Source organism: Cherax quadricarinatus, chromosome 63 (genome assembly GCF_038502225.1).
Source record: "Cherax quadricarinatus isolate ZL_2023a chromosome 63, ASM3850222v1, whole genome shotgun sequence".
NCBI classification, from domain to species: domain Eukaryota; kingdom Metazoa; phylum Arthropoda; class Malacostraca; order Decapoda; family Parastacidae; genus Cherax; species Cherax quadricarinatus.
The window spans coordinates 2,785,358-2,797,691 of NC_091354.1; the positions used below are offsets into that span (position 1 = coordinate 2,785,358).

Consider the following 12,334-nt stretch of genomic DNA (forward strand, 5'->3'; position numbering starts at 1 on the left):
TTCACTGTAAACACCTGGTCCACACACCCCCTACCTTTCCTAAAGCCTCCTTGTTCATCTGCTATCCTATTCTCCCTCTTACTCTTAATTCTTTCAATAATAACTCTACCATACACTTTACCAGGTATACTCAACAGACTTATCCCCCTATAATTTTTGCACTCTCTTTTATCCCCTTTGCCTTTATACAAAGGAACTATGCATGCTCTCTGCCAATCCCTAGGTACCTTACCCTCTTCCATACATTTATTAAATAATTGCACCAACCACTCCAAAACTATATCCCCACCTGCTTTTAACATTTCTATCTTTATCCCATCAATCCCGGCTGCCTTACCCCCTTTCATTTTACCTACTGCCTCACGAACTTCCTCCACACTCACAACTGGCTCTTCCTCACTCCTGCAAGATGTTATTCCTCCTTGCCCTATACACGAAATCACAGCTTCCCTATCTTCATCAACATTTAACAATTCCTCAAAATATTCCCTCCATCTTCCCAATACCTCTAACTCTCCATTTAATAACTCTCCTCTCCTATTTTTAACTGACAAATCCATTTGTTCTCTAGGCTTCCTTAACTTGTTAATCTCACTCCAAAACTTTTTCCTATTTTCAACAAAATTTGTTGATAACATCTCACCCACTCTCTCATTTGCTCTCTTTTTACATTGCTTCACCACTCTCTTAACCTCTCTCTTTTTCTCCATATACTCTTCCCTCCTTGCATCACTTCTACTTTGTAAAAACTTCTCATATGCTAACTTTTCTCCCTTACTACTCTCTTTACATCATCATTCCACCAATCGCTCCTCTTCCCTCCCGCACCCACTTTCCTGTAACCACAAACTTCTGCTGAACACTCTAACACTACATTTTTAAACCTACCCCATACCTCTTCGACCCCATTGCCTATGCTCTCATTTGCCCATCTATCCTCCAATAGCTGTTTATATCTTACCCTAACTGCCTCCTCTTTTAGTTTATAAACCTTCACCTCTCTCTTCCCTGATGCTTCTATTCTCCTTGTATCCCATCTACCTTTTACTCTCAGTGTAGCTACAACTAGAAAGTGATCTGATATATCTGTGGCCCCTCTATAAACATGTACATCCTGAAGTCTACTCAACAGTCTTTTATCTACCAATACACAATCCAACAAACTACTGTCATTTCGCCCTACATCATATCTTGTATACTTATTTATCCTCTTTTTCTTAAAATATGTATTACCTATAACTAAACCCCTTTCTATACAAAGTTCAATCAAAGGGCTCCCATTATCATTTACACCTGGCACCCCAAACTTACCTACCACACCCTCTCTAAAAGTTTCTCCTACTTTAGCATTCAGGTCCCCTACCACAATTACTCTCTCACTTGGTTCAAAGGCTCCTATACATTCACTTAACATCTCCCAAAATCTCTCTCTCTCCTCTACATTCCTCTCTTCTCCAGGTGCATACACGCTTATTATGACCCACTTTTTGCATCCAACCTTTACTTTAATCCACATTATTCTTGAATAACACATTCATATTCTCTTTTCTCCTTCCTTAACTGATCCTTCAACATTACTGCTACCCCTTCCTTTGCTCTAACTCTCTCAGATACTCCAGATTTAATCCCATTTATTTCCCCCCACCGAAACTCCCCTACCCCCTTCAGCTTTGTTTCGCTTAGGGCCAGGACATCCAACTTCTTTTCATTCATAACATCAGCAATCATCCGTTTCTTGTCATCCGCACTACATCCACGCACATTCAAGCATCCCAGTTTTATAAAGTTTTTCTTCTTCTCTTTTTTAGTAAATGTCTACAGGAGAAGGGGTCACTAGCCCATTGCTCCCGGCATTTTAGTCGCCTCATACGACACACATGGCTTACGGAGGAAAGATTCTTTTCCACTTCCCCATGGACAATAGAAGAAATAAAGAAGAACAAGAGCTATTTAGAAAAAGAAGAAAAACCTAGATGTATGTATATATATATGCATGTGCGTGTCTGTGAAGTGTGACCAAAGTGTAAGTAGGAGTAGCAAGATATCCCTGTTATTTAGCGTCTTTATGAGACAGAAAAAGAAAACCAGCAATCCTACCATCATGCAAAACAGTTACAGGTTTCTGTTTCACAGTCATCTGGCAGGACGGTAGTACTTCCCTGGGTGGTTGCTGTCTACCAACCTACTACGTATATATATATTTTTTTTTTCAACAAGTCGGCCGTCTCCCACCTAGGCAGGGTGACCCAAAAAGAAAGAAAATCCCCAAAAAGAAAATACTTTCATCATCATTCAACACTTTCACCTCACTCACACATAATCACTGTTTTTGCAGAGGTGCTCAGAACACAACAGTTTAGAAGCTTATACATATAAAGATACACAACATATCCCTCCAAACTGCTAATATCCCAAAACCCCTCCTTTAGAGTGCAGGCATTGTACTTCCCATTTCCAGGACTCAAGTCTGGCTATATAAAAATAACCAGTTTCCCTGAATCCCTTCACTAAATATTACCCTGCTCACACTCCAACAGATCGTCAAGTCCCAAATACCATTCGTCTCCATTCACTCCTATCGAACACGCTCATACATATACAGTTCTCCCTTGACCAATGATATTCATCCGTTCCAGAAAGCTTATCTTTAGACGAATTTATCGTTAGTCGAATTAATTTTCCCCATAAGAAATAATGGAAATCCAGTTAATGCATTCCAGGCAGCCATAAGTATTAAAAAAAATACTTTTTTCATGAAACGTACATTTCCCTACAAAGAAAACAATGAGACATGCACAATAACTAAATAAATAAATGCTAAAATGACACTTTTATTGAAGAGTATTGATGAGTGATGAGACACTGTTTTTCTTGAACACTCTGGGATTTTCAGAGTGATACATGAATGAAGGCTTCACTTTGCAATCCCCATTGAGCACTTATTTGGGTTGGAATATTTCAGCTTCGCCATGTCTTATCACACTGTGTATGCCACTATGATTCTTAAGCTTGCCAGAAATGTTCTGCATATAAAGGGGCCTTTGGCATGTTCACCAAATTGTTACACTCCTTTGTGCAAACATGTATAATGCTAAAATTAACTTGGTATTGTTATTAATATACATCTATACATTTATAACCGATTAAGAAATAACAGAAGTTAACTACAAATGTCAACTGCCATTTTCAAAACAAATGCAATATCTGAATATGTCACGATGTATAAAAGTGAGAACTGTATACAATATAGACAATGTTCCATTGCTTTTCCCACATTCTCTCTTGTTTGTCCCATAGCTTTCTGTTTGCCCCCAGATCTTGCCTAACTGTCTCACAGCTCACCTGAGGCTTGCTTGTGACAAAGGTGAGGGGTTCCCAGTGGTAGCCGATGGTGAAGTCGACAACCTCTCCTCGCTCGGCCGTGATGGAGAGGTCGAGGGAGAAGTCCCTCTTGCTGCTCTGTATCTCTCCCAGGACCCCAGTGAAGCTCCCATTGTCCAGTTGGTAGCCAAACAACCCATCTGCAGGCTCGAACACCTGTGAAAATAAAGTTAATAAGTTATTTAGGTACAGTTATACACAGGTACAATTATCATACATGGAAATACATTATTATTATAATCAAAAGAAGCACTAAACCTTTCATGGATATACAAGGACTAAGTAAGTTTATTCAGGTATACACAAATACAGTTATGTACATAGATTATCATACATAGCAGCATATGTGTAGAGAACCTAGAATAACCCAAAAAATTCAGACAAAGTGACTTATTTCCATTGGGAAATAAGCCAGACTTTTTTTGGGTTATCATAGGTAACTGACGCATGTTAATATGTATGATTATTTATGTAACTAATTATGTGTACCTGTACCTAAATAAACTTATTAAACATAATATAAATTACCTTGGATAGCCCAAAAAACTGTCATGGTTCATCCCCTGCCTTCATGAAGTCACACTTGGAGACTTACCAAGTTGTTGCCACTTATGTATTTGCTAAGTTCATTACTATTGACAGTTCATTGTGTAAATAATTCATTGCTCCTGCAATATGATCAGCTAACAAAATAATAATAATAATAATAATAATAATAATATGAGAAGTTTTTACAAAGTAGAAGTGATGCAAGGAGGGAAGAGTATATGGAGAAAAAAAGAGGTTAAGAGAGTGGTGAAGCAATGTAAAAAGAGAGCAAATGAGAGAGTGGGTGAGACGTTATCAACAAATTTTGTTGAAAATAAGAAAAAGTTTTGGAGTGAGATTAACAAGTTAAGGAAGCCTAGAGAACAAATGGATTTGTCAGTTAAAAATAGGAGAGGAGAGTTATTAAATGGAGAGTTAGAGGTATTGGGAAGATGGAGGGAATATTTTGAGGAATTGTTAAATGTTGATGAAGATAGGGAAGCTGTGATTTCGTGTATAGGGCAAGGAGGAATAACATCTTGTAGGAGTGAGGAAGAGCCAGTTGTGAGTGTGGGGGAAGTTCGTGATGCAGTAGGTAAAATGAAAGGGGGTAAGGCAGCCGGGATTGATGGGATAAAGATAGAAATGTTAAAAGCAGGTGGGGATATAGTTTTGGAATGGTTGGTGCAATTATTTAATAAATGTATGGAAGAGGGTAAGGTACCTAGGGATTGGCAGAGAGCATGCATAGTTCCTTTGTATAAAGGCAAAGGGAACAAAAGAGAGTGCAAAAATTATAGGGGGATAAGTCTGTTGAGTATACCTGGTAAAGTGTATGGTAGAGTTATTATTGAAAGAATTAAGAGTAAGACGGAGAATAGGATAGCAGATGAACAAGGAGGCTTTAGGAAAGGTAGGGGGTGTGTGGACCAGGTGTTTACAGTGAAACATATAAGTGAACAGTATTTAGATCAGGCTAAAGAGGTCTTTGTGGCATTTATGGATTTGGAAAAGGCATATGACAGGGTGGATAGGGGGGCAATGTGGCAGATGTTGCAGGTGTATGGTGTAGGAGGTAGGTTACTGAAAGCAGTGAAGAGTTTTTACGAGGATAGTGAGGCTCAAGTTAGAGTATGTAGGATTTTTTTTTTTTTTTTTTATTATCACACTGGCCGATTCCCACCTTGTAGGAAAGAGGGAAATTATTTCCCAGTCAAAGTAGGCCTTAGACAAGGATGTGTGATGTCACCGTGGTTGTTTAATATATTTATAGATGGGGTTGTAAGAGAAGTAAATGCGAGGGTCTTGGCAAGAGGCGTGGAGTTAAAAGATAAAGAATCACACATAAAGTGGGAGTTGTCACAGTTGCTCTTTGCTGATGACACTGTGCTCTTGGGAGATTCTGAAGAGAAGTTGCAGAGATTGGTGGATGAATTTGGCAGGGTGTGCAAAAGAAGAAAATTAAAAGTGAATACAGGAAAGAGTAAGGTTATGAGGATAACAAAAAGATTAGATGATGAAAGATTGGATATCAGATTGGACGGAGAGAGTATGGAGGAGGAGAATGTATTCAGATATTTGGGAGTGGACGTGTCAGCGGATGGGTCTATGAAAGATGAGGTGAATCATAGAATTGATGAGGGGAAAAGGGTGAGCGGTGCACTTAGGAGTCTGTGGAGACAAAGAACTTTGTCCTTGGAGGCAAAGAGGGGAATGTATGAGAGTATAGTTTTACCAACGCTCTTATATGGGTGTGAAGCATGGGTGATGAATGTTCCAGCGAGGAGAAGGCTGGAGGCAGTGGAGATGTCATGTCTGAGGGCAATGTGTGGTGTGAATATAATGCAGAGAATTCGTAGTTTGGAAGTTAGGAGGAGGTGCGGGATTGCCAAAACTGTTGTCCAGAGGGCTGAGGAAGGGTTGTTGAGGTGGTTCGGACATGTAGAGAGAATGGAGCAAAACAGTGACTTCAAGAGTGTATCAGTCTGTAGTGGAAGGAAGGCGGGGTAGGGGTCGGCCTAGGAAAGGTTGGAGGGAGGGGGTAAAGGAGGTTTTGTGTGTGAGGGGCTTGGACTTCCAGCAGGCATGCGTAGCGTGTTTGATAGGAGTGAATGGAGACAAATGGTTTTTAATACTTGACGTGCTGTTGGAGTGTGAGCAAAGTAACATTTATGAAGGGGTTCAGGGAAACCGGCAGGCCGGACTTGAGTCCTGGAGATGGAAAGTACAGTGCCTGCACTCTGAAGGAGGGGTGTTAATGTTGCAGTTTAAAAACTGTAGTGTAAAGCACCCTTCTGGCAAGACAGTGATGAAGTGAATGATGGTGAAAGTTTTTCTTTTTCGGGCCACCCTGCCTTGGTGGGAATCGGCCAGTGTGATAATAAAAAAAAAAAAATAATATCTTTATTTCTACATGTACAAGGTATACAGGCATAGCTGACATCAATGACATACTTATACATGTAAAGCCGCTTATGCAGAGCATTTTGGGCAAATTAGGTCAATTTTGTCCCAGTATGAAACCCAAAGTATTTCTTTTCCTATGCCAAAGCAAAGTCGAGAACAACGTCCAGTATTGGGCCCCTACTTAAACAAGATGGGTCCTACACAGATGACAGCAAGGAAATGAGTGAACTACTCAAGTCCCAATATGACTCAGTTTTTACCAAGCTGCAAACCAGACTGAGAGTTGAAGATCAAAATGAATTTTTTATGAGAGAGGCACAGAATTTGGTTAACACAAGCCTATCTGATGTTATCCTGACACCAAATGACTTCGAACAGGCGATAAATGACATGCCCATGCACTCTGCCCCAGGGCCAGACTCATGGAACTCCGTGTTCATCAAGAACTGCAAGAAGCCCCATCACGAGCTTTTACCATCCTATGGAGAGGGAGCATGGACATGGGAGTCGTCCCACAGTTACTAAAAACAACAGACATAGCCCCACTCCACAAAGGGGGCAGTAAAGCAATAGCAAAGAACTACAGACCAATAGCACTAACATCCCATATCATAAAAATCTTTGAAAGGGTCCTAAGAAGCAAGATTGCCACCCATCTAGAAACCCATCAGTTACACAACCCAGGGCAACATGGGTTTAGAGCAGGTCGCTCCTGTCTGTCTCAACTATTGGGTCACTATGACAAGGTCCTAGATGCACTAGAAGACAAAAAGAATGCAGATGTAATATATACAGACTTTGCAAAAGCCTTCGACAAAGGTGACCATGGCGTAATAGCGCACAAAATGCGTGCTAAAGGAATAACAGGAAAAGTTGGTAGATGGATCTATAATTTCCTCACTAACAGAACACAAAGAGTAGTAGTCAACAGAGTAAAGTCCGAGGCAGCTACGGTGAAAAGCTCTGTTCCACAAGGCACAGTACTCGCTCCCATCTTGTTTCTCATCCTCATATTTGACATAGACAAGGATGTCAGCCACAGCACCGTGTCTTCCTTTGCAGATGACACCCGAGTCTGCATGACAGTGTCTTCCATTGCAGACACTGCAAGGCTCCAGGTGGACATCAACCAAATCTTTCAATGGGCTGCAGAAAACAATATGAAGTTCAACGATGAGAAATTTCAATTACTCCGATATGGTAAACACGAGGAAATTAAAACTTCATCAGAGTACAAAACAAATTCCGGCCACAAAATAGAGCAAAAAACCAAAGTCAAAGACCTGGGAGTGATCGTGTCGGAGGATCTCACCTTCAAGGACCATAACATTGTATCAATCGCAGCTGCTAGAAAAATGACAGGATGGATAATGAGAACCTTCAACACTAGGGATACCAAGCCCATGATGACACACTTCAGGTCACTTTTTCTATCTAAGCTGGAATACTGCTGCACACTAACAGCACCTTTCAAGGCAGGTGAAATTGCTGACCTAGAAAATGTACAGAGAACCTTCACGGCACGCATAACGGAGATAAAACACCTCAATTACTGGGAGCGCTTGAAGTTCCTGAACCTGTATTCCCTGGAACACAGGTGGGAGAGATACATAATTATATACACCTGGAAAATCCTAGAGGATCTAGTACCGAACTTGCACACGAAAATCACTCACAACGAAAGCAAAAGACTTGGCAGACGATGCAACATCCCCCCCAATGAAAAGCAGGGGTGTCACTAGCACGTTAAGAGACAATACAATAAGTGTCAGGGGCCCCGAGACTTTTCAACTGCCTCCCAGCATACATAAGGGGGATTACCAATAGACCCCTGACAGTCTTCAAGCTGGCACTGGACAAGCACCTGAAGTCAGTACCTGACCAGCCAGGCTGTGGCTCGTACGTTGGATTGCGTGCAGCCAGCAGTAACAGCCTGGTTGATCAGGCTCTGATCCACCAGGAGGCCTGGTTACAGACCGGGCTGCATGGGCATTGACCCCAGGAACTCTCTCCAAGTAAACACCAGTCAACTAACACCCAGTTACCCATTTTACTGATGGGTGAACAAATTTTCCAGCCATTCCAGGGATCGAGCCCCAGGCCTCAGTGTGTGAGCTGAGTGTGCTAACAATTGAGGCTTGGGGGCTTAGTCCCTGGAGCCTTTCGACTTCCACTCACGGGATGTGTGTGGGGTAATTAACAAAGCTCTCAAATTAAATACATGTAATTGGGTCATGGCCCAGCAACAGCACACAAACAGACCAGAAGATGACTTGGACCTGCCTACCATGGGCTAGTAGACCTGTTGCAGTGCTCCTTATTTCTTATGTTAATTAATTAACATGGATGTAGTGTGCACAATAAAGCTATCAAACCAAGGGTTTGATCCTTACACAGGTGGAGATGTGGGCGTCTTTCCCCTACATCTGTTGCCGCTGTTTACCAAGCAGTAAATGGTTAAGTGTTACTAGACTAGTTGTTGGCATCCTGGGAAAGAGTACCAAATAACTACAATAGCAATAAGCCATGTAGTATTGGTAACTATATAAAATATGTGTACCTGCAAGATGAAAGAAAGACACAAGTGTGGTTTTATGGAAGTTTTTATTGACACCGTTTCACCCATGCAGGAACCTCATCTAGAAACTAGTCAAATACAGGTCATATCTGTGATCTGCTAGTCACTGCATGTCAACACATCATCAATGAAGCTTCGATATAACTGCACTTATGTCTATTTCCAAAAAAAACTTCACTTACTATGTAGTTACTTTGTGCCACCTGAGCGGCTAGTTTATTGTGCACTTGTAATTCATCCTGTAAGTGGTAGCTCCCATTATTTAGGTATTACAGTCATATAATACATTTTCTTCATATACCTAATCATTTCCCTTATGCAAAATGTGGATACAATCTCAGTAATTCAGATATCTTATTAACAACAAAGCTCTTAGCCACTTCCTTTAGGGGTTTGTTTAAAAGTGTCTAAATCTTTAAATGGTTGGACACTATAAGATAAAGTGTGGCCCAGTCTTCATCCACCCACTACATTTTATGTGACTGACATCTTCAAACAAACTGAACTGTCAAAGATACTTATACACTAACCTTAGTCTAGCAGTGACAACATCTGTTAGTGTTAGTTAAAACATCCTTCAATTATTTCTGAAGGTATATCTGTTAAGCTTTGCAACTGTAGTCATTAGGATATAGGCTGACTACAATAACAAAAAAGTTGCTTCAAAGCTATATGAACTGCAACACTGTAAGGAAGATACCAAATGAAATGGATACCAATTACAGCTAGACGACAAACCTGGTAAGTAAAATTGTGGACCTCTGCTATAGTGTCAATGATGCGCTTGTCAAGGCAGTCCTTCATCACTAGGGGGTGAGTGGAGTTGCCTGAGGAGTATTGAATGAAGGGAGGGAAGTCAAGTGCCACAGCTCTGTGAAGGACAGGGTAGGATGAGTGAAGTGATGGATAGACAGAGGGAGAAACAAATAGGAGGAATTGACAAAGGCCAAAGAGAGAGGGAAGGGGACCCCAGTGAAAATGCTCACATTATATGACTGTAGTAAAGTAAGTAAAATCTACATAGTACAGTACATTTTATGTGCCTATAACACACGTGCCCTCACGACCATTGTAAAAAAATACTGTATGCCATATACATGAAACCTAGATAAAACTTAATGATATATGAAGGGCACAGAAGGAAAGATGAAGGAAGGAGTATGTAAAAAAACATTCAGCATAATTAGTACACTGTCAATATCAGTGCGATTAACTATTAGCATTATTACCATCACCTTTATTACAGTCATTAGTATTACCATCAACACTATCATCGTTGACATCAACACCACTCAAGTTTGGCTTCAAAGTACATTGTAAGAAAATTAGTTATACTTCCCTAATAATACTTGAGAGCTAATACTATACCTCCATGATAATACTTGAAAGCTACTACCTCCATGATAATACAGTGGACCCCTGGTATTCGATGGCATCGGTATTCAATAAATCTGGTATTCGATGCATTTTAACGCAAAAATTTTGCTTCGGTATCCGATTGAAAACCCGGTATTCGATACGATTAGTACGAGATGTGTCCACATGTGACCTGAACTGCCCTGTGTGTGCCAGTGTTTACAAGCCAGCCAGTGTGTGCATATCTAAGGATACATTTGGTACATTCCATATTATCACTGTTTTTGGTGCTTGTTTCTGCAAAATAAGTCACCATGGGCCCCAAGAAAGCTTCTAGTGCCAACCCTGTGGTAAAAAGGGTGAGAATTAGTATGGAAATTAAAAAAGAAATTGAAGGGTTTGGGGCTAACCCTGAGAAGCCTATGCCAGTTGTGGAATCCATTGTGCCTACTTCAAAAATTAAGGAAATGTGTGCACAGTGGGTTGAACTGCAAACGTTTATGGATGAAAATCACCCTAACACAGCTATTGCAAGCCGTGCTGGTGACTATTACAATGACAATGTTGTGGCCCATTTTAGACAAATCGTAAAGGAATGGGAGGTACAGAGCTCTATGGACAGATTTGTTGTGCGACAGAGGTCCAGTGACTCTCAAGCTGGTCCTAGTGGCATTAAAAGAAGAAGGGAAGTAACCCCGGAAAAGGACTTCCTACCTCAAGTCCTAATGGAAGGGGATTCCCCTTCTAAACACTAACACCATCCACACTCTCCCCTCCTCCCATCCCATCAATCATCACCAGACCTTCAATAAAGCAATAAAGGTAAGTGTTATGTAACTGTGTATGTCTTCTTCAGTTTGTGTGTATTAAAATTAATATTTCATGTGGTAAAAATTTTTTTTTTCATACTTTTGGGTGTCTTGCACGGATTACCTGGAGTTTACCTGGAGAGAGTTCCGGGGGTCAACGCCTCCGCGGCCCGGTCTGTGACCAGGCCTCCTGGTGGATCAGAGCCTGATCAACCAGGCTGTTGCTGCTGGCTGCACGCAAACCAATGTACGAGCCACAGCCCGGCTGATCAGGAACTGACTTTAGGTGCTTGTCCAGTGCCAGCTTGAAGACTGCCAGGGGTCTGTTGGTAATCCCCCTTATGTGTGCTGGGAGGCAGTTGAACAGTCTCGGGCCCCTGACACTTATTGTATGGTCTCTTAACGTGCTAGTGACACCCCTGCTTTTCATTGGGGGGATGGTGCATCGTCTGCCAAGTCTTTTGCTTTCGTAGTGAGTGATTTTCGTGTGCAAGTTCGGTACTAGTCCATCTAGAATTTTCCAGGTGTATATAATCATGTATCTCTCCCTCCTGCGTTCCAGGGAATACAGGTTTAGGAACCTCAAGCGCTCCCAGTAATTGAGGTGTTTTATCTCCGTTATGCGCGCCTTGAAAGTTCTCTGTACATTTTCTAGGTCGGCAATTTCACCTGCCTTGAAAGATGCTGTTAGTGTGCAGCAATATTCCAGCCTAGATAGAACAAGTGACCTGAAGAGTGTCATCATTGGCTTGGCCTCCCTAGTTTTGAAGGTTCTCATTATCCATCCTGTCATTTTTCTAGCAGATGCGATTGATACAATGTTATGGTCCTTGAAGGTGAGAACCTCCGACATGATCACTCCCAGGTCTTTGACGTTGGTGTTTCGCTCTATTTTGTGGCCAGAATTTGTTTTGTACTCTGATGAAGATTTAATTTCCTCATGTTTACCATATCTGAGTACTAATTGAAATTTCTCATCGTTGAACTTCATATTGTTTTCTGCAGCCCACTGAAAGATTTGGTTGATGTCCGCCTGGAGCCTTGCAGTGTCTGCAATGGAAGACACTGTCATGCAGATTTGGGTGTCATCTGCAAAGGAAGACACGGTGCTGTGGCTGACATCCTTGTCTATGTCGGATATGAGGATGAGGAACAAGATGGGAGCGAGTACTGTGCCTTGTGGAACAGAGCTTTTCACCGTAGCTGCCTCGGACTTTACTCTGTTGACGACTACTCTCTGTGTTCTGTTAGTGAGGAAATTATAGATCCATCGACC

General features: G+C 41.4%; 1 protein-coding gene across 3 annotated transcripts in view; it reads right to left on the bottom strand.

Moving 5' to 3' along the window:
- LOC128706434 (glutamate receptor ionotropic, delta-1) overlaps positions 1 to 12,334 on the bottom strand; it is a 69,971-nt gene that overhangs the window by 52,856 nt on the left and 4,781 nt on the right. For all 3 annotated transcript variants that reach the window (XM_070098561.1, XM_070098563.1, XM_070098562.1), the window contains 2 exons: positions 9,632 to 9,764; positions 3,343 to 3,537 (listed from right to left, as the gene is read on the bottom strand). In XM_070098561.1, coding sequence (XP_069954662.1) covers positions 3,343 to 3,537; positions 9,632 to 9,764 — 328 coding nt within the window. The remainder of the gene's footprint in view (positions 1 to 3,342; positions 3,538 to 9,631; positions 9,765 to 12,334) is intronic.